The sequence below is a fragment of the Sesamum indicum genome, linkage group LG8 (assembly GCF_026168435.1).
Source record: "Sesamum indicum cultivar Baizhima isolate 11 linkage group LG8, ASM2616843v1, whole genome shotgun sequence".
NCBI classification, from domain to species: Eukaryota; Viridiplantae; Streptophyta; class Magnoliopsida; order Lamiales; family Pedaliaceae; genus Sesamum; species Sesamum indicum.
Genome location: NC_142664.1, coordinates 23,677,309 through 23,697,482, shown reverse-complemented (window position 1 = coordinate 23,697,482; position 20,174 = coordinate 23,677,309). Strand labels below are relative to the sequence as shown.

At 36.9% G+C, this 20,174-nt stretch overlaps 4 protein-coding genes across 12 annotated transcripts; 2 read left to right on the top strand and 2 right to left on the bottom strand.

Annotated features, from left to right (window-relative positions):
• The first annotated feature begins 428 nt into the window (after positions 1 to 428).
• On the top strand, positions 429 to 5,363 carry LOC105179369 (putative disease resistance RPP13-like protein 3). 7 transcript variants are annotated; one of them, XM_088884278.1, is made up of 3 exons: positions 429 to 564; positions 654 to 3,385; positions 4,258 to 5,363. In XM_088884278.1, exon 2 carries the CDS (start codon positions 712 to 714, stop codon positions 3,349 to 3,351), a length of 2,640 nt encoding a protein of 879 aa, XP_088740404.1. In that variant the 5' UTR covers positions 429 to 564; positions 654 to 711; the 3' UTR covers positions 3,352 to 3,385; positions 4,258 to 5,363. The 7 variants fall into 7 exon arrangements, 6 of the variants coding, with proteins under 6 accessions (XP_088740404.1, XP_011101281.1, XP_011101280.1 ...); XR_016067040.1 differs by lacking the exon at positions 429 to 564 and having other exon boundaries at positions 577 to 3,385; positions 4,258 to 4,669; positions 4,787 to 5,363; XM_011102979.3 differs by lacking the exon at positions 429 to 564 and having other exon boundaries at positions 577 to 3,385; positions 4,787 to 5,363.
• Positions 5,364 to 7,840: 2,477 nt separating this feature from the next.
• Positions 7,841 to 9,051, top strand: LOC105179368 (high-affinity nitrate transporter 3.1). The gene is made up of 2 exons (XM_011102974.3): positions 7,841 to 8,078; positions 8,389 to 9,051. The coding sequence occupies exons 1-2, from the start codon at positions 7,952 to 7,954 to the stop codon at positions 8,871 to 8,873; spliced, it is 612 nt and encodes a 203-aa protein (XP_011101276.1). The 5' UTR covers positions 7,841 to 7,951; the 3' UTR covers positions 8,874 to 9,051.
• Positions 9,052 to 10,475: 1,424 nt separating this feature from the next.
• LOC105179367 (manganese-dependent ADP-ribose/CDP-alcohol diphosphatase-like) lies at positions 10,476 to 13,417 on the bottom strand. 2 transcript variants are annotated; one of them, XM_011102973.3, is made up of 2 exons: positions 13,043 to 13,417; positions 10,476 to 11,728 (listed from the first exon to the last, which is right to left on the bottom strand). In XM_011102973.3, the coding sequence occupies exon 2, from the start codon at positions 11,707 to 11,709 to the stop codon at positions 10,750 to 10,752; it is 960 nt and encodes a 319-aa protein (XP_011101275.2). In that variant the 5' UTR covers positions 11,710 to 11,728; positions 13,043 to 13,417; the 3' UTR covers positions 10,476 to 10,749. The 2 variants fall into 2 exon arrangements, with proteins under 2 accessions (XP_011101275.2, XP_088739316.1); XM_088883190.1 differs by lacking the exon at positions 13,043 to 13,417 and adding an exon at positions 12,704 to 13,001.
• Positions 13,418 to 15,461: 2,044 nt separating this feature from the next.
• Positions 15,462 to 19,009, bottom strand: LOC105179366 (LAMMER-type protein kinase AFC2). Of its 2 annotated transcripts, XM_011102971.3 has the most exons (11): positions 18,799 to 19,009; positions 18,003 to 18,192; positions 17,659 to 17,685; positions 17,427 to 17,580; positions 17,287 to 17,335; positions 17,079 to 17,193; positions 16,789 to 16,880; positions 16,501 to 16,657; positions 16,341 to 16,405; positions 16,146 to 16,243; positions 15,462 to 16,066 (listed from the first exon to the last, which is right to left on the bottom strand). In XM_011102971.3, the coding sequence occupies exons 1-11, from the start codon at positions 18,889 to 18,891 to the stop codon at positions 15,814 to 15,816; spliced, it is 1,293 nt and encodes a 430-aa protein (XP_011101273.2). In that variant the 5' UTR covers positions 18,892 to 19,009; the 3' UTR covers positions 15,462 to 15,813. The 2 variants fall into 2 exon arrangements, with proteins under 2 accessions (XP_011101273.2, XP_011101274.2); XM_011102972.3 differs by lacking the exon at positions 18,003 to 18,192 and having other exon boundaries at positions 18,799 to 18,988.
• Positions 19,010 to 20,174: the final 1,165 nt, after the last annotated feature.

Here is a 20,174-nt window from a genome sequence, read left to right as displayed (position 1 = left end):
AGAATTTTCACTTTGGTCCCATAACTTCCAAAAATAGTACTTTTAGTCCAAAGCACTTAACGAGCACGTGACATTTTTCGTTAAACATCTAATGGAGATGTGTTATGGGATTAAGACTATTACATTTTTAAAGTTATGAAACCAAATGTGAAAATCTCGTAATTAATAGATCAAAAGTAAAAAGACCCTAAGTTACAAGACGAAAAATGCAATTTTCCCCTCTAACTGATTGAGGAACGCCGTGTATTTAACTTTTATAAAAGTGACCCTACTATTTATTTTGAATTTATTTCTATCAATAATTAAATGTATTAGGTGACGAGTGAGGATTCACGAGAGCCAACTTAATTATTAAAGATTTATCCATATTAATCAACATTAAGCAAGTTGTCATTAGTAAAGACAAATTAACAACTGCAACTTGCTAATTTTCCCAAGGGAGGTCACAATCGCAGATAATTAAATATAAAATTATTAAAAAAAAAAATTACGCGCTCAGCATTTCTGCAAATGATTTCCGGGGGAGGTCATATTTGCGAAACAGACATTAATTCAAGTTTCAAGGTAAGGTTTTAATTATTTCAATGCCCATTTTGTTGTACATTCATTGCTTTCATGAATAGATGCTAATGCTTTAAGATTTCTGTTTACAGTTTATTTGGTACAACAGTTTGTGTGAGATCTGAGAGAAAAGAAAGAGAGTAAGTAGAAATGGCTTATGCAGCTGTGATTTCTCTAAAGCAGACAATTGAGCGGCTTTTGAATTCTTCCCCGATTCCTGTTCCTTCTCCCTGTCCAGAAACCATAAAATCTGCATACGAGGAAGTTGAGTCCATCAGATATTTTCTCGCGAGTTCCTTTTCCCATCTTGGAAACAGCAACAGCGAGAGTGCAAATGCTCTTGAAAGGCAAATCAGGGAGGCAGCATGCAGACTGGAAGATGCACTGGAATCCCATGTATCAGATCAGTTTCTCTCGCAAATTGAAACCCTGGATGTTGACGTAATGGGCAAGAAAGTGAAGGATGAGATTGATTTCTTTACCGAATCGGTGAGGAGGATCGGGAAGGAGTATAGCTCGCATCAAGTAAGCAAGTCGTTGCTGCCGGAAGAAGATGATTCATCAAGAATTGATGGTTTTGATGGAATGGAGTCAAAGATGGTCGGATTAGAAGATGAAATTAGTGAAATGAAGAATCTTCTCATCCAGCAGTTGCCATCTGAGAGGAAAGTTGTCGTGCTCGCCGGGATGCCAGGTATCGGTAAGACTGCTCTCGCTAGACAGGTTTATGAAGATCCATCGATTTCGAGTATTTTTGAGTGTCGCCTCTGGGTCAGAATTGGCGTTCAATATCAATTAAAAGGACTTATGCTAGATATTCTGTCTAAGTTGGATCTTGGCGCTGACAAAATACATGCAGAAGAAAGTGAGAAAGTAGCTGAGTATGTCAGCACAAGTTTGCAAGGTAAAAGGTACCTGATTGTGTTGGATGACATATGGAGCACACAAGTATGGAATGAGTTGGAAAAGTTCTTTCCAGATGACAAACTAGGAAGCCGGATCCTACTGACAACCAGGCTACAAGAAATTGCTCTAGATGCTCGTGGTCATATCGTTTTGAAGCGTTTCCTAGATAACGAAAAAAGTTGGAGTCTTCTTTGTCAGAAGGTTTTTAGTGGAGAGCACTCATGCCCTACTGATCTTGAGGAAGCTGGAAAAGAGATCGCTGAGAAGTGTGAAGGACTTCCTCTTGCGATCATGGTAGTAGGCAAGCACCTATCTGAAGCGGACAAAAACCCCGAATACTGGAAAAAGGTGGCAAAGGATGAAATTTCAGCTATCATTAGTGCTGATGAAGTCATGTCAAAGAAACTAATGTTGAGCTACAAGCACTTGCCGCAACATTTGAAGGCATGCTTTGTTTATATGGGAGTTTTCCCACATGGTTATGAGATCCCTGCTACCAAGCTCATCAACTTGTGGTGCGCTGAGGGATTTCTTGAACCAAATTCTATCATAACCATAGAAGAAGTTGCCATGGACTGTTTGGTGCAGCTTGTGTCCAAAAGTGTTGTTCTGTTCAGCAAGCCGGGCATCATTACTGGAATTAAAACCTGCAAGGTCCATTCTGTCTTTCTGTACCTATGCATCAAAGAAGCTGAAAAGGACAAGTTTTTTCGTGTCATAAACAATTATGCCAATGCTGTAAAAGAAGGTGTAGAAAGCCAACGCAGACTCTGCGTCCACAACAATGGTTTATTGGGCATAAAAGATGTGTATAACTCAATGGCATCCGTTTTAAAAGCTCGTTCGCTCCTCTGTACTGGCCCGCACCATCAATATCCAGTACCAAGACGCTTGTGTTTCAGTTTGCTCAGAGTACTGGATGCGCTTACAATTCGCTTCCACGAGTTTCCAATCGAGGTAGTAAAACTAGTTCAGTTAAGATACCTTGCCTTCACTTACAACAAAGAGCTCCCTACTTCCATATCCAAGCTCTTAAATCTTCAGTACTTGATTGTCCATCAATTTCTTAGCATAATATCTCCTGGAGCTCATCGATCGTATCTACCCATGGAGATCTGGAATATGCGAGAACTGAGGCACCTCGAAGTCATGAGAAGTGACCTACCAATCCCCAGCTCCGAAGACGCTCTCTTCCCGAACCTATCAACACTTTCAGGTATTAGCACCCGTAGTTGTACCAAGGAGGTCCTAAAAAGAATCCCGAATCTGAAAAAACTAAGAATTCAAATCGAGGAAGCACCAGGTGCTGCTGAATCCTTGTGTTCTTTAGATGTTGATCAGGGCATCAAATGGTTTGGTTTTCAACGGGGCATCAAATCACTTGGTTTCGTGATTATAAATCCTGTGCCGAAGCCTCAGATTGCTGCACCTATTAAAAGTTTGCCTTCAGGTCTAAGAAAGTTGAGCTTGAGCGGGTTGGGATGCCCCTGGAAGGACGCCAGAGTGATTGGCAAACTGTGGCATCTTGAAGTGCTGAAGCTGAAAAACTATGCCTTTCAAGGGCCCGAGTGGATAACTGATTCATTTCAGTTCAAATCACTTAAAGTTTTCCTTCTTGAGGATACTGATCTGAGGCATTGGAGAAAAGGCGAGGGATCGTTTATTAGTATTCGCCACCTTATAATTAGGCACTGCTACAAACTAGAAGAGATTCCTCTTGAGATTGGGATATATCCAGCCCTGGAAAGGGTGGAGCTAGTTGATGTCAAACCTTCTGTGGTGGCTTCCGCTGACAAAATACTGCAGCTGCGGACCCAAAACAATATGGGAAATATTCAAGTTTCCATCCACTTTTCATGGGAGAATCAGAAACTCAAGTCATGACTGGTGCCCCGCCTATTTCAAGATTTCGTTCAAGGTAAAAATGCAAGCAACTTTTGTGATATCACATATGTACAAAAGTGAAAAAAAATATTAAATTATTTATCCCCGTCATTTAAAATACACCAAATTATCTCATTTTACTACAACTTTATTCTCTTTTCTCAATTGAAACTGAGTCGAACCAAGTTCACAAATTAAAACCACATTATTGAATTAGAATAAGGATAGTTAATTATGTGATTTGTGCTATTCCTATTATAGATCTTGAAATTTGATTTTCTATATTTATATATTTTTAATATTATGTACACACATATATATATATATAGTTTCTTAAATTAAATCTTGATTACAGTTTGGCAACTTAATATCTTCATATTTTAATTAGTGTTTGCTACAATAAACAAGGAATAGGGATTTATTTAAAATTTTGCATGAGGGGCGGCGGCAGCTGGTCAAGATGCTTTTTACCATTTCAACGCACCATTTATCTTAGCAATTTTTTATAATATTATAAATGAGTAAATTATTTTTTTATAAAAGAAAATAGTGTTTTAATTTTTTTTATATTTTTTAAAATATATCAATTTGTCCCTTAATGCTTTTATAATGAAATAATTTATCTCTAATCTATTGCTTCATTTTAAAAAGACACAAAGTAAATTGTCATTTTCTTTTATAAAGGGATAATTTGCTTATTTATAATATTACAAAAAGTAAATTGCATCATACCCATTTAATATATATGCGCCCAAGTTGTACATTTATTATATATACCATATTAATAAAAACATAAACTATTACATTTCATACAGTTGATTTCTCATTTAGCAATTCATATAATTGCAGCAGCAAATTATTTAATCATCAAGATTAGAGATGTTAATGCTGTAAGATTTGTACCAGTTTCTTGTTAGTGTGGGTGTCTGAGAGAGAAAGATGAAAGCAATCAGAAATGGCTTATGCTGCTGTGGTTTCTCTTAAGCTTACAATTCAGCGCCTTCTCGATTCTTGTGATCAAATTCCTATTCTTCCACCCTATCCAGAAATCTTACAACTCGCGTACAATGAGGGAAAATGTTTTATTTGGAAGACAGCAACAGCAAGAGGGAAAGGCAAATCAGAGAGGCAGGTCAGCATTCAGACTAGAAGACGTAGTTGAATCAGCCCATGTTTCAGTTCCTCACAATCTCAAACCCCTGATGGAGATGACATCAGCTACTTGGCCATGGAAGCCAATTAAGCAACCCGTCGGTGTCGGTGTCCGTGTCGCTGCTTGCTGAAGAAGATGACGAACTTGTTTCGTCTAAAACAGCGGGTCATTCTCAAGAATTGAAGTCCCACTGGATACTGCAGAACCTTTCCTTTGCTTTAATGATCTTGTCTATCTCAATCAACTTAAACACTCATAGTGAATCCTAATCCCAAATTGCAGGTTCTTTGCCCCAAGCCTCCTGCTCCATTTTTCCAGCGAGTCTTAGAAAGTTAACACTCAATGGACTTGGACTTCCTTGGGAAGACATGAGTCTTATTGCTGGTTTGCCGAATCTTGAGGTGTTTAAACTACGATGCTACGCCTTTCGAGGGGGGATTCTTGCAACTTAGAGTTCTTCTAATTGAAGACACTGAGTTGGAATACATGGTCACTTCCCACTTGTTCAGAACCTACTCATTCGGCACTGCTACAAACTGAAAGAGATCCCTGTTGGCTTCAAGTTTGTGTGAAGTAGTTTCCAAAGGATGATCACAAAACCAAGTGATGAGTAATCCAGTATCCAGATGATGCTTGCTTTCATGGTGCTGCTGTTGATATTTGCATCACAGGACACTAGGAATGCGAGGCAGTCCTCTCACACAAACAAACAAACAAATCACAACTTGCACTGTTTGAACACAGATTTATTTGTGAACTATGATATTGTCTTGTGAGTGTAAGTTGAGACCATAAGACCTCACTTGCTTGTTGCCTAAGGCCCTCTCTTAAATCTTATAAATTTCTTATCTTTGTCTAATATTTTTACACAAGAACCCAATGGGAAAAGAGCAGAAGAAGGAACAAAAAAAGAGAGAAAAATTTTAAAAACCAAAAGTGAAAAAGGATAGCAATATTATACTTTAATTTTTTGGTCTGTAATGTGATGATGGATGTAGAGTAGCATTTGCTGAGAATATGTAAACCTTACTGCAAAAATGCTTGGGACCAAGCATTAAACTATAATCCAGAAGCATCAAGTAGAAATAAGTTAAATGATACATTTATTCTACTCTAATATATTTTTATATTGTAAAATATATGTTGCATACTTTTAAATTTTTTGTATATATTACTTTTCAATATAAAAAAAAATCAGTCACTATATTTTTTATTTATTAGTCTTAGTTATTGTGTATCCTACACACACACAAACACATGTATTTCTGTGTGGGATTAAAAACATTTTGGTCCCGTAATTTAATTCATTTTGCGTTCTTTTAATTTTTTAGGGTAGTATTTTGGTCCTACATCTTTTTATTTTTTTAGATTTTATTTCTTTTTTTGCCGGAGCTGACCTCCACTGGTGAGAAGGGCGAACTCTAACGAAAAGAATGATTGAAGTCATAAAAATTAAAAAATGCAGGACTAATTTACTAGCTTAGAAAATTGAACGACGAAATTGCCAAATGAGCTATGTTACCGAACCAAAAATACATGAAACCCTTGGTCAATTTGTGTATTTTTGTGTGTTTCTTGTGTATGCAGATGAACACCTCGGTACAAATTCTTTTATATGAATTGACATTTACTTTACTAAAAATTACACATATGTTGCATGTAGAAAAATATAATTTTTTAATTAATGTAAAATTCTAATAAACAAAGTGGAATAAGAAATATTATTGATACCGATTATTCTCCAAGAATATGATCGATGATAATATCAAATAACATTAGTTATTTTTTTATTGTTACTGCTAATAGACCTTTTCTATTACAAACTCGAATTCACAACGATATTATACTTAATTTTGTCATAAAACTGCTAAACAAACATTAATTACAAAGTATAGTTATTTTATTTTATAATTCACTATCTTTTTTTTAAAATTTTCATAATACATCTATTTTATATCGCTCAATAATATTTTGCTATTCTCCGTACGTCGTTATAAAGCAATCCCATTTAATATTATCACCAATACCACGACACGAAACTATGGTAATTATATAATTTATTTAATCACTTCACTGAAATAGTAAATGATAAAATTAATTACTCAGTTTTTTCTTTAATTTTGACCATAATTAATGAACATTTGATGATAAAAAACTCACAAAACTAGTATTACATTATATAATAGTAGTTAATCAATATTCGTCATAATTTTTTTTTTTTCTGGTGTTTTTATTTTGATTTGTTTTCTTTTTGTTTGTTTGTGTATATATGTGTTGATGTGTGGGTGGGCAACAAGTTGGAGTGTTGACAAACATTAGGAGACGCACGACACGACTGATGATCATTATTAAATTTTAACCTGCAAACGAAGGGATCAAAATAGCCAACTTGGGAAAAGAATACAATATGGAATTTTTCAACTGCAATCGAGCAGCAGCTTCTCATCTGCCCTTTGCTTTTTTAAAATCGTACTTAACCCAATCTCCTATTTTATTTTCAACATTCTTTCCAACCACGTTTTATTTCTTAATTGCATAACAGTTATTTCTATTTCTATACAGTAATATTGCTTGTTTCTTTAATAGATTTCTTTAAATTATTTGAGGTCGCATCTGGATGAAGAATTTGGAATCTATATTTTAGATTCTTCATCTAAAATTCTTTGAATATGTTTTAATGATGTAAAATGTAAAGGATTTTAAATTCTTCTATTTTAATTTTTAAATAAATTTTGATGAAATATGAATGGATTTCAAATTCCTTTCAAATTGAGTCATTTAAAATCCTTTCTTCAAATTCAAAACAAAACACCAACTGTAAGGAATCTAGATTTGACTTAAAAGTTTTGCATACTCACTAGAGTTTCCTAGGTTACCTATCAACATTGATGATTGAAATGGACTGCCAACCTTTGGAAAGATGTACGAGTTCTTTGATTTTTCTTGTTACTCTTTCTGGTGTTGGAGATGACAAGCCCAAGGAAATCAACAACTCGAAAATATAAAAGGAAGCTCCTGTCATGATTCTTGCACACACACATGGAAATATTTCCATTTCATCCAACTGTCCAAGAATGTATTAAAGCCAAGTCAACTAGAGAACTAGAGCAAATCACATTCTAATCCCTCACCCCATATACCCTTTGAATATGCTTCTGGGCCAAATCATCATTTAATAAATCAGACATCAGTGTCAGCAACCTTTACTACAGTAATCTCTGGTTAATGTCTAGCACTGATTAGGAAAATCTGCTGGTTTTGGCTATGGTTGACTTTTCTTGTCTTTATGTAATAAGCGGAAGACACCTTGTTGCAGCCTCTATATAAAGCAATTAAAATCTTACCTATTGGCCCATCTTCAAGCAGTGGGATCTCACTTTTTGAACTTTTCAGCTTTCTTTCTCCCTGATTGTTTGGAAGTGCTTGAATTCAGAAAGCAGTGCACCGATGGCTTTTCCTGGGTTTCTTCTAGCTTTGTTCTTGCTTTCGTGCTTGGCGGCTTCTTGCTGTGGTGTTACCTTCTCTTCCCTTCAGGACACTCTTATTGTCACTGCTTCACCTCAACCAGGCCAAGGTAACTTGCTCATAGAGAAAAATGCATGAATGAATCATTATACAAACTAAAGTTGATTTCGTGGTATTCTTACATGTAATATCTCTTTCAAGATTGATAGTGGTCATAAACAACAGTATGTAGTCATCCTCAGAAATCCAGACATTGGGAACTTGGAAAACTAGAGTATCTTTGAAGGGAAAAACGTGAGGATTGTCTCCGAGAATTACCTTATTTCAGACAAACATATGATACCATTCTTTCTTTGCAGAAGATAGGTGCATAACTTTGTTTACTGTCATCTGAAATTATCCCTTCATTGAATTTGCAGTTCTGAAAGCTGGGGAAGATAAAATCACTGTCACATGGGCACTGAACACTAGCTTCCCAGCTGGGATAGATTCTGCCTACGGCACAATAAAGGTCAAGCTTTGCTTTGCACCAATCAGCCAACAAGATCGTGCGTGGAGGAAAACAGTGGACAATTTGAAAAAGGACAAGACCTGTCTACACAAAATTGTTGCCAAACCATACAGCACTTCTAACAACACCTTCACCTGGACAGTGCAGAGGGATGTGCCAACTGCTACATATTTCATCAGGGCCTACGCGTGTAACTCTGCTGATGAAGAGGTAGCTTACGGCCAGACCACGGATTCTCACAAGACCACTAACTTGTTTGAGGTCCAGGCGATCTCCGGCCGTCACGTGTCGCTAGACATCGCATCAGTTTGCTTCTCTGCTTTCTCCATCCTTTCCTTGTTTGGGTTCTTCTTCCTGGAAAAGAGAAAGGCCAAGGCGTCCCAAACAAAGTGATGTGAACTATGAATACTTTTCCTTGTGTTTTATTCATACATTAGTTTTTATCATATAATCAGGCTATGAGGTTGTTTGGTGGAGCTGTTTCTCAGGATACGAGCCAATGTGTGATGTCTTAAGGTTGGATGAGAGGTTTGAATTAAGTTCAGAAATTAAATGAATTGCTCTTTCAGTATCATGTTTTTCCTATCCCCTATCATACTTGCTGTTGTGTCTGGAATTTTGGGGCAGGGAAGGGTAAATGGAAGATGAAATTTCAGAGGTTTCAGGCATCAGGGTGCATATAGATAGATAACAAAAGGTCAATGCATGGAATGAGATTTTCATATATTTCTGGAAGGCAAACAGCAAAACCAACTGGTGGCAAACACTGTCCAAATATGTAGCATAAAGGAAAGATCATCCAAATAGACAATTTCAAGTTTTTATGTTTGTAAACAGAGAACCAGATCCGAAATCTAATCCATAAAGTAGAGTGTGGTTTACTAAATTTCTCATCCATGAATTTATGGAATTTCAATATGGCCTGATGTATGAGAAGTTCCATAGCACTTCTCAATGACAACAAGAATGAGAATGTGTATGTAGTAACTGCTGATTGGAAACAGATAACCACAGACTTAGCAATTTGTGTTACATGATTTTAAGTAACAACACCAACTCCTAATGCTTTTCATGAAGGACTGAAAATTCATGGAACCAACACTTAATCCATATAAGCAGTCTGCATTATGATATCAGTAGAAAATGAACTAACACAATTACAAACCGCCATGGACTAATACAATTGCAAACCACCATAGTCATAGGATTAGAAATGCAAGTAAACCACAAGAAATGGATAATATGAACTGCCATATTGGATAAAATTTGTTTCCTCCATTGTAGTTGCAAGCACTACAGTGAAGAAATAACTGGAAATCTGCAGATAATATATTATTGATTTCCGTATTCACATTCTGAATATAATTTATCAATACAGCTAGCATATGCTAGTTGACCATTTCAGTAATTATCGACCAGCATCAGTTATATAGTTTGCAAGGAGAGATCATGAATCATATAGATGGAGAATTAGAATATTCAAGTCAACTGCTAGATGCAAAACAGAATAAACTATGCTTTGATGGATAGGATTTGCTTCTCCACCAAGCATCATGAATCATATAGATAAGTATTAGAATGTACAAGTAAACCGCAAGTTAGAGATGCAAAACAAAATAAATTGTGGTTTATAGATGAGGAAACTTGGTGCCTGATGATAGAAGGTAAATAGTCAATGGTAAATATAACAGGAAATATCAACAGATAAGCTAAGCTCTCTTCTGATTGCCTTGCTAGTGACACTGACAATTGCGGTATTACTCAAGCAGCACCAGTGAGAAGAATTATTAGAAGCATAGCATCATAAATCATAAACATCTGAAATAACAGGATACATTGTGAACTTAGCAAAATAGTAATGAAATTCTCATGTATGGTTCAACTCTGACTCATGACTTTAAAACTCGGATAACGGGGCATATTGATTCCGGTCCTTCATTAGTTTGACTTATACAAGTATTAAGTTAAATAGCATTTAGATGGAGACAAGGCAAATTTAAATCATCAAGCAGAACAAGCATGCAAAGTAAAGATTATGAATGACAATTGTGTATTCAGATGGACTAAGATACTTCAGTCCCGAAGAAAAGAAGAACACCAACACCTTTAATGGTGGAAATTGAAAAAGAGTCTGCTCGGGTAATGACACTTCATTAACCCATGTGCATCTTTTTTTAATACAATCAAGCTGCTCTAAAGATATATGGGCTTTTAGCAGAACACTGAAACAATTTGACAAGATGTTTTGAGATGAGAATCCTTGGTACAACTAGCAACTGAAAACCATCTCCTGAGTCTTCAATCTATCTGTACCAGTGAGTAACAAACTATCATGAAAAAGATCAATATGACCAAAAGCATTGGTGCCTGGAGGGCAGTCTAAAGCTGCTTCAAGAATCCGATGGTGCACGCCATAGGAATCAACTGAGTATCCGCCTTTATGGTCATGTCCAGCTAGACAGACCTTCACACAATTATATCTGTGTATCACATCCATCACGTCGTTATAATTCCACAACAGTGCTTCATTGGATGCTGCATGAGGATCTAAAGGTAGATGGCAGCATATCACAACTTTCTGGTTTAATTTTGTTGCATCCTGAAGTATTTGATCCAACCATTCCATCTGCTCTTTCCCAACTGCTCCGTTGAACATAAGAAACCTTCTCTCCTGCCCAACAAGTCCATTTGGACTATTCTTATCCAAATTTGGATTTCTTTCCCTAAGAAAATTCAGGGCCTTTAATGTGTTTGGATGATCCTTCGGCCAACCAATAGCACTAATGTCATAACCATCAAGGACTACAAATCGGTATTCAGGAACTGGAGAAAAATCATAACAGGCAAGACCATCACGTCCTGGAACGTTCAGTACTGGAAGTAATTTGTCACGAGGCAGATTGTATAGACAGTGGTTGCCAATCATGTGATATATGGGACCATTAAAAACGCTAAATTCATTGACAATTTTCTTAACAGCAGTTAGAGATTGGTCCTTTGGGCAGAATCCATCAACAATATCTCCAAAGTTGATTACAAACTTCAGGTTTTCTTGATTCCATCTCTGAACTGCTCTTTGCAACACAAGCAGGCTGTGCCTGTAGTACCGAGGAACACCAAGAAATGAGCGGCCATCAGGAATATCAGCATACTGAACATCAGATATCACCCCAAAGGAAATTAGAGGCTGGTTTCCTTGTGCACTAACAAGTCCATTTGCATAACCCATTCAGCAACAGAACAAGAACCTAGAGAATGGAAATAATGAATTATTATCAACTTGTAGTTGTGCATTCACACTGAACTATTCCAAACCATAGTAGATAAAAGCTGTTATGCAACATAAGAGTCGGCAACTAGGAATATTTTCCAATTGGACTTCTAAAAGTATTGAATGATTTGTAACAGCAATACCAGCTAATAATGATATAATCACCTTCCAGACAAATAATTATACTGTTACCAATCTAATCAACATAAAATCTCCAATATGTAACCAACATGTGAACATTTCAGTAACGTATGGATGTTCAGTTATACGGGCATTGATAAGCAAATTAGCTAATACAAAGACATAGCTCATGAAATATCTGATAACATCAGCTCCTGATTTAGGATTCTAGACCTCATAATGTGGAATCAAGCTTCTATTCTTCAAGATTGTATAGTAAGAGCAAAAGATCCATCTTGATCAATAAGTTGACAAGTTAAAGAAAAAACATAACCTCAAAAAAGAAAAAGACCTTAACATAATGATTTTAAATCTCTTTAACCAGAACTCATCTCCTTGTTTTGGTAGAAGGGAAAGGTATCCTCCAATGCAATGTATGGTTGCAAGTGTTGGGATATTTTGAGGCACTACCAATCCTATAGTTCTACATTAAAACGAAGTTCAGGATTCCCGCTCCAAAAAAGTTGCAACAAAGGAAGGCGTCTAGCTCTTGTATCAAATAGCACAATGATAATCGCCCGGGAAGGGTAAGAGAGCCTTAACAACAGAGCTATTTGGAGCCATTTACACAGAAAAAAAAAAAAAACAAAAACAAATTTTTGCAAGTTGAAGTTAGTTTCTGCATTAATAACAACAATTACAAAAACAAAAAGAAAGCCAAAAATGTAATACGTTGACAGTTGATTTTTCCTCTTTCCACAGAAATATAAAAGATGATCATTGCGAAATTAACTCAAATTATTATCCAGGCTGCAGAGCAGATAGAGGTCACCTCCGCCAAAATTTTACCGCATAGATTTGCATTAAACCAATTCAGAAAGTCCTCAACCTTCTCGCACCCCACGGAAAAAAAGACAGAAGATGGACTAGCATGCATAAGAGCTCAAGATAGAACAAGACAAACGAATCGCGGTAAAATTACAACAATCTGATCGGTCGTGAACCAAATACCAAGCAAACACTATAAACGATTCAACCGCAGCATTGCCCCAATGCACATCACACGTAAAAGTAGGAATTTTCTTTCCCAAAAACAGAAAACAAAAATATGCAATAATGCATGAGAATCAAGAACTAGAAAATTATATAAAATCACACACGAATAACGTACCTTCCACCGGAAATCCGAAGCACCAATTGCGGTTCCAGCTGAGACTAAAGCGGTGAGACAACAGTGGGGTCCTGCAGCGTCAGAGAACAAGAAGTCCTTCCCCCCAATATACGACGCGTTGGGCCGGTCACCTAATTGATCTCTTCTTTGATTCAAAACAGAATAATTTGCGTTTGATTGAGAGTGGGAGAAGACTTTGATTATAGAATGAAGAGGAGTTGGTTGTGTAAATTAATAATCTGTATTCCTAATTCTTTTTGTCAGAAATATGCGACGTAGAGTTGATGAATTTGTGAATGTGTATCATGGATTGATGCCCCCAACCTACCACTCTAATTTGCATTTTCATTCTCTCTCTCCTCTTCTTACATCTTAACTTGCGATAATTATATTGATTCATATATTCTTTTGTGTTTTTTATAGTTAATTAGTAGGAATAATATAAGTTTTAATACAAAAGAATGTTTTATTTTCTACATTCAAATAAATATGGTTAAAATTAAGAAATTTTGGTTATAATTAATTAACATTGCAATTGTCATAATTCTTTATAATAGTCAAAACATTTATTATCATTTTTAATTATTACTAAAGCATTTGGTATGATTTTTAATACATGAGAGTGGGAAGCATGTTTTAATATAATTACACCATTTTTCAAAGTATAAGTAACCTTATTATTAAATTAGTGAGACATTATTAGAGTTGGAATAGGATAAGCTCTACTCCAAAATCCACGAGTATTTGGGTTTTCAAGCAAAGGTGTGATGACAGGGTGGGATGAGTAAGTGTGGAAGCAAAGCAAATGGTGTGCTAATTTATCTATTCAAACTTCAACTACGTATGTGCCTTCAACTTTATGTTTACAACTATATTCACAATCACAAATCCACAAATATGGGTTTGACTCCAAATAAAAAAACAAAAGATTGAGGTTGAGTCAAGGAATCGCATTCACAAACCAATTCCAATGCAGATTGTGTGTCATTTTCCATTACAACCTAATTTCATTACGCCACTACCAAGTCCTCGGCCCCCAGTTCAGCATCCAAACTCCGCAGGATCTCCCTAAACAGCCCCAAACTTGCCGACCACTCACAATTCAGTGATCCTCTAAGCCTGTTTTGCTAAAAGCACTAGATTGAACCGCCTAAGTCACCAAAAACAGCCGAGTCCACCCATGTGTTTGGGCGAACAGATTTCCGCCATGCAATCCAATTTTCTCCCGATGCCACAGTTCCACCAAAAATCTGCCATGAGAGATTCCAAATCCCGACTTAGGTTCCCGGCAGGTGGCAACCGAAAACAAGGCATATCAAACATTCGTACAGCTTGGATAAGAACCTTTTCGACCCGCCTGTGAGAGAAGTTTTTCTTGCCATCCTAGCACCCGTTTCCAGAGTCTGTAAATATCTCCTTTTTAGAACGCCCCACCTTAGTTGGTAACCCCAAGTATTTCTCAAGTTGAGGCACCACTCGAACATCCAGAATTGCAGCCTAATATTCTCACCCCCTCTGTCGACACATTGACATGGCCTCCCATTTGCCAAGTTCAGAACAAATTTAAAGCGCAGCGTCCGTATTCCACAGGCCATACGGAAGATCATGGACCAAAACCTGAAAAGAACACCAGTCGAAATTGACATCCTCAGGTAACTCACCAAGCCGAATAGATTGTGAGGTTAGAGGTTTCAAATTTCAATGAAAAGTCCAAGACTGCATTGCGAGAGCGTGGCGCATATCAACCACAAGGGTTGAAAACAAAGCAAAACCGATTCTCAAACACCCGCCTGACTGTAACTCCATGTGAGGAACGTAGGAAGCCCAGTCCGCGAACAGAGCTTCAAAGTTGGCAGCCCGACGAGAAAAGAGACGGACAACCAAAGTGAAGATTACGTGGATCCACATTACCATCTCCAAGACCCGTCAGCATAATTAACCCCTCTTCCTTCTCCTCCATTGAAACAAAGCCGTATAGCATAAGCAGAATATCACCTTCAGTGATCGGCACGGGTCATAAGCCGATCTATATTACATATTGACAGTCACTCCTTTGGTGTGCTGTCTCACTTGTTTGTTTAACTTTCCAAAATCATTTGCTTTCTCCCAGTTGAGATTTTCTCCTTCAAAATCATGCTTCTATCTCAACCCTTTCTATATTGTCATTTTCTCTTGATTATATCATATTTTAATGTTATAGTCATTCAGCAGAGTCAATCGAATATATTTGAATATTATTTCTCTAAACATTTTCACGTGAATATTTTTGCTCACAATCGAAATAAATCATTCAATATACATATTTTTAGATTTTAATGAACTAACTAAAGTACAGGGTATGCTTTGCCAAAACTTCCACCTTCCGTAATGTCAAACAAGAAGCAAGTAGGAACAATGTGCTCACCCAAGAATTTGTAACTGATTAAAAAGCTATAATCCTATATAGATTGCGCAGTTGCTTGTACAACGCTGCAAAATGTTAGCAGCACGCACAAATAATGCAAAAAACACAAATACAAGACGACACAAGGGAGTTATGGAAAAAATTGAAGTGTGGCTCTCTCTCCATACAATGTGGAACTACTATTTACATCCAAAGTCCATGGAAGAGGGCGACCATTTGGCCACCTTCATTAAACCAACACCATCTTGGGTTATGGTGCCCTGGCCCCAATCTGAATAGCCAAATTGAAAAATCCCATAATTTCATGAGATTTGCATTGCATGATCTTCCCCGGCATCGGTGCAGTAGCTGATTATCCAATAACTCTTCATAATCTCCTCAGATGGTCCCTTGTGAAGAAGGGGTGTCTTAGGGCTTCCTTAGCTGACAACCTCTCTGCAGGGTCGTATCTCAAAAGCCCTTGTAATAAATGGATGAGGTCTCCTGCAGAGTGATCTACATGTTGCATGATGAGATTCTGGAGTCTGGGCAACTTCAATACAGCTTTAATGCTGTCTCTAGATGTTGCTCCCTCGGGCCAGTCTAACCTGCCCCTTCTAACATACTTCTCAGCATGTCGGCTGAAAAACAAGGTATGAAGGCAACTTAGAGATTTGTTCTACAGCTTGTCCTATCAAGATGAGAAGCCAAGCTACTTACTCTGCTTTCTTCAACATGTGTTGGGGCAAGGGTCCAAGAACTTTTTCCATCATGGCAAGGTGCTCCAAATTCTCATGTGTTTGGAATAATGCTTCACCCTGCATCAGAGGTAGACTTGGTAAATATTGACAGATCATGCGAAGTTATACCACCAACCATCAGAAACCAAATGAATTGAGCTTCTGATCAGCATACCGAGCAAAGCTCCACCAAGATACAGCCGACACTCCAAATATCACAAGGGTAACTCCATCCAAGTCCTACATAGTCAACAACCAAGAGTCATACCCCAAAGCAGTACAAGAACATATCAAACCTTCAGACAGAGAAGAAATAAAATCTCAAAATACACTACCTAGTATGACTTCTGGAGCTCGATAATGTCGCGTTGACACAATATATGACTGGTCCTGCCTGTCATAGGTTGTGCTACCAAAATCAATTACCTTGATAGCGCTAGACTTTGGAATTCTCTTGTAATATGAACTATCCTTGGGTGACTTCGCCGAAACCTGAAGACAGATGCCCACACAAATACAAAACACAGGGTCAGAACAACATAAAGGAGAACTTATTTTTGACGGAACCTGGGAGTAATGAGTTTACCCATAAAAATATATTAAAAGGGGTCACCCAAAACTACCTTGTAGTCGGGAACTTTTAGGTATTCCGACGAGACGAGAAGAATATTTTCAGGCTTCAAGTCCGTGTGGATGAGATGCAAATCATGCATAACTGTGGTAATAGAGAACCAATCAACACAACACCAAAGAAGAAACCTAAGAACTTATGGAACTGAATGGATCAGGTTTCATGCAGAATGATCCTTGCTATTATCAATAAGTAACAAAAGAGATGACTACTACCAACATCCTATTAATAGAATCTTTCATAAAGAACATTATATCAAATGGGGAGAAACTATTTACACACATGCTACACATTCCAACAGTTGTCTGCCAATCTCACGGACAAGATCAATGGGAAATGAGCGATAATTGTTTTTGCGTAGGAAATCGTATAAGCTTGGTCCAAGCTTCTCAAAGACCTGTTGAAACCATTTAAGTCCATGGACAGCTTTAATCCCCATAATATTTGTTAGGTTGGGGAAATTAATCCACCAAATCAATTATATACTTACAATACAGATATGGTTACGATAGTCAAACCAGTTCCGTATTTGAACACAACTGCAAGGAATAAACTTGTTCAACCACTGCAATTATTTCGCAAAAGCCCAAAAGATGGCAGAATCTTCATATAGTCAAATTAAGTACTCACCGATTGCCACCTTTGTCATGTCTACCAAGTTGTTGGAGCACATCTACCTCAATCATTGCTGCTTCGCGATACTTCTTAATACCGCGAACAATTTTGACGGCTACCATTTCCTTTCTTTCCCTATCCCAGCACTCTAAAACCTGGCCAAATGTGCCTGCACAGAAGAATATCAATTAATAAAAGCAAAGATAAAACCACATCAAAGCAGAGGAATAAAGCAGAATTGCCATACCTTCACCCATCTTGCTGTGAATCTTGTCTGCAAAGAGATATCCAAAAGTAACATGAGTACAACCGATTTATAAGTGCATGTCAGTAATATCATAAACAATGAATCAAACTACAACATAGTTTCTTTTTACTTTATGATCAAAACAAACTTTTCCAACCATTTGAAAAGGTTATTATTAAGATATAGTCAAACCCTTAAACTCTGCAATGCCAAACTCAAAAATTAACCAGACTCGTCTTTCGTAGTAGTTTAACATAGTCTATAAAAAGATCTATGTTAAAGAAAAAACTACAAAACAAAAAAAGAAAAAAATAATAGGTTCTGATGATAGTGAAGGTAGTTACAGCGAGAAGTTAAATTTTCTCCGATCTCAAACATATAATGCCCATCTTTGTCATCTTCTCGCCATGGGGGAGAACCATTTCGAGCCAAGCCCTTAACAAACAGAGAACTAGGATGGTCCGAGAGGGCCCTTGAAGGTGCATAGCTTGTCAGATTCCCAATCTCTTGTCCAGAAAACAATCCTAGCTGAGCCTACACACAGGCATCCATTCATATTTTCCTCAAAATCAAATATTATTAATTCGTTTACCTCCTGGACACCACTGCGCACCACACCATACAAAATCTATTCCATAGATCTTGCCAAGAAAAACGAAAATTTACAAAACAACATAACAGCTTCAGATGCTTAAAGATATACTCAAGAATTAACATTTGAATTGAAGATTAGAAATAAATCTTGATATAAAGATTCAGAAACCAAAAAAGAAAACACATGTCCTTTGCAACTTATCAAGTTAATTCAACAGTGCCTTTGTTCGCTCATAAAAAACAGTTGTGCATATACGAGTATCAAGTTTTAATCTCCCGAGCATAAACAAGACCCTCTTCTACGTCAATATCAGGACCACCCAACTCGCAGATCATAAAAGAAAAGAATAAAGCATAACGATCTAATAAAAAACTTAATAAAACACAAAGATCTATAGCAATTAACAACCCCCAGATTCATCACACAAAGATAAAAACTTTATTCATACCTGATCCAATAAAAATCATAATTTTCCATCAGATCTACAAAAGAAACCACAAAAATAATGAACAAATCCAATAACTTAAAGATCTGACCGAAAATACCTTGGGAGCTTGAGGAAGAACATCCCATCCCAAGCGCGGCCTTTTCCTCGGCCGCCGATCCATCGTCAGCTCGGTCACGCGCTCCATCTCCATCTCTGGATTGGGCGAAAATTCTAGAGAGAGAATAATCTTTTGGCGGAGAGAAAACACTAGGGTCTGAAGAGAGAGAAATTCGTGCTGAAAAGATAAGCTGTGAGGTGAGGCGTGAGGACGCTACCTAATATTGACCTAACATTGTGCGCCGACTCGGTTGTGGCGAAATCTGGCCGTCCACGTGTCGCGCCTACAACCCCCGCTTTTGATGGATGATTCTTCTCTGCCTTACAAATTCAGATTGGGCCGTTTACTTAGTCATATTGGGCTATATTTCGAAGCCCAATTCAAGCATTTAAAAAAATCAAAAGCTGGAAGACTCAATCTGAACAATAATTTATACCTATCATGCCCCATAATTGCAACAATCTGAACAATAATTTATACCATCCCGACCGACTAGAGTAACATTATCATCAGAAATATAATTTCTCTCTTTTAGTGTATTTATTTTAATTAGATAAATACTATTATGTCTTTTTTATCTCTAACACGAATGTCTATCATCAATTTATCAAGGATATATGTAAAATCAGAATTTAAAAAATATTCACACAAATGAATTAATAAAAGCACTAATCCTCGTATTCCATGAAAAGTTCATACGACATCTAAGTATTTTCATAAATTATGTATTAACATGTACCAAACATTCGGCCTCATAAAGTTTGGTGGTTCTGAAACGATGAATATAAATGCACGATCTATAAATAATTTGATGTGGTCTTGCAACAATTTTCTTCCCTTCTCCTAAAAAATATAATTTGTTATGCTTAAAATATTTTCCTTTATATCATTGAAGTAATAAATTACAACGAAAATATATTTACAAGTTATCTTTTATTGCAAATTTTTTAAATAAACAACTTCTGTTCGAAATACATATTTAGCTTGTTTATTTAATAATCTATAGTTAATGATGCCTCTACTATCCTTTTATCCGAAGGTGAAAGCGAAATTTGTATTAAAAAGTAGGCAAAATTTCACTTTTGGTCCCATTAAATAGGGCCATTCTCACTTTTGGTCCCGTGCTTTAGGTGCTCAACACTTGTAGTCCCAAAACCCTAATTTTTTAACGCTTTTAGTCCCACACCGTTAAAAACTGACGGAAACGGCACGTGACAGTCACGTGCCGTTAGTCAACTGGTATGGTCCATGTTGGTCAACGGCAAAATATCACTTTTGGTCCCACTAGATAGTGTTATTCTCAGTTTTGGTCCCACGCTTTACGTGTTCAACACTTGTAGTCCCAAAATCCTAGGGCCCGTTTGGTTGTGTTTTCA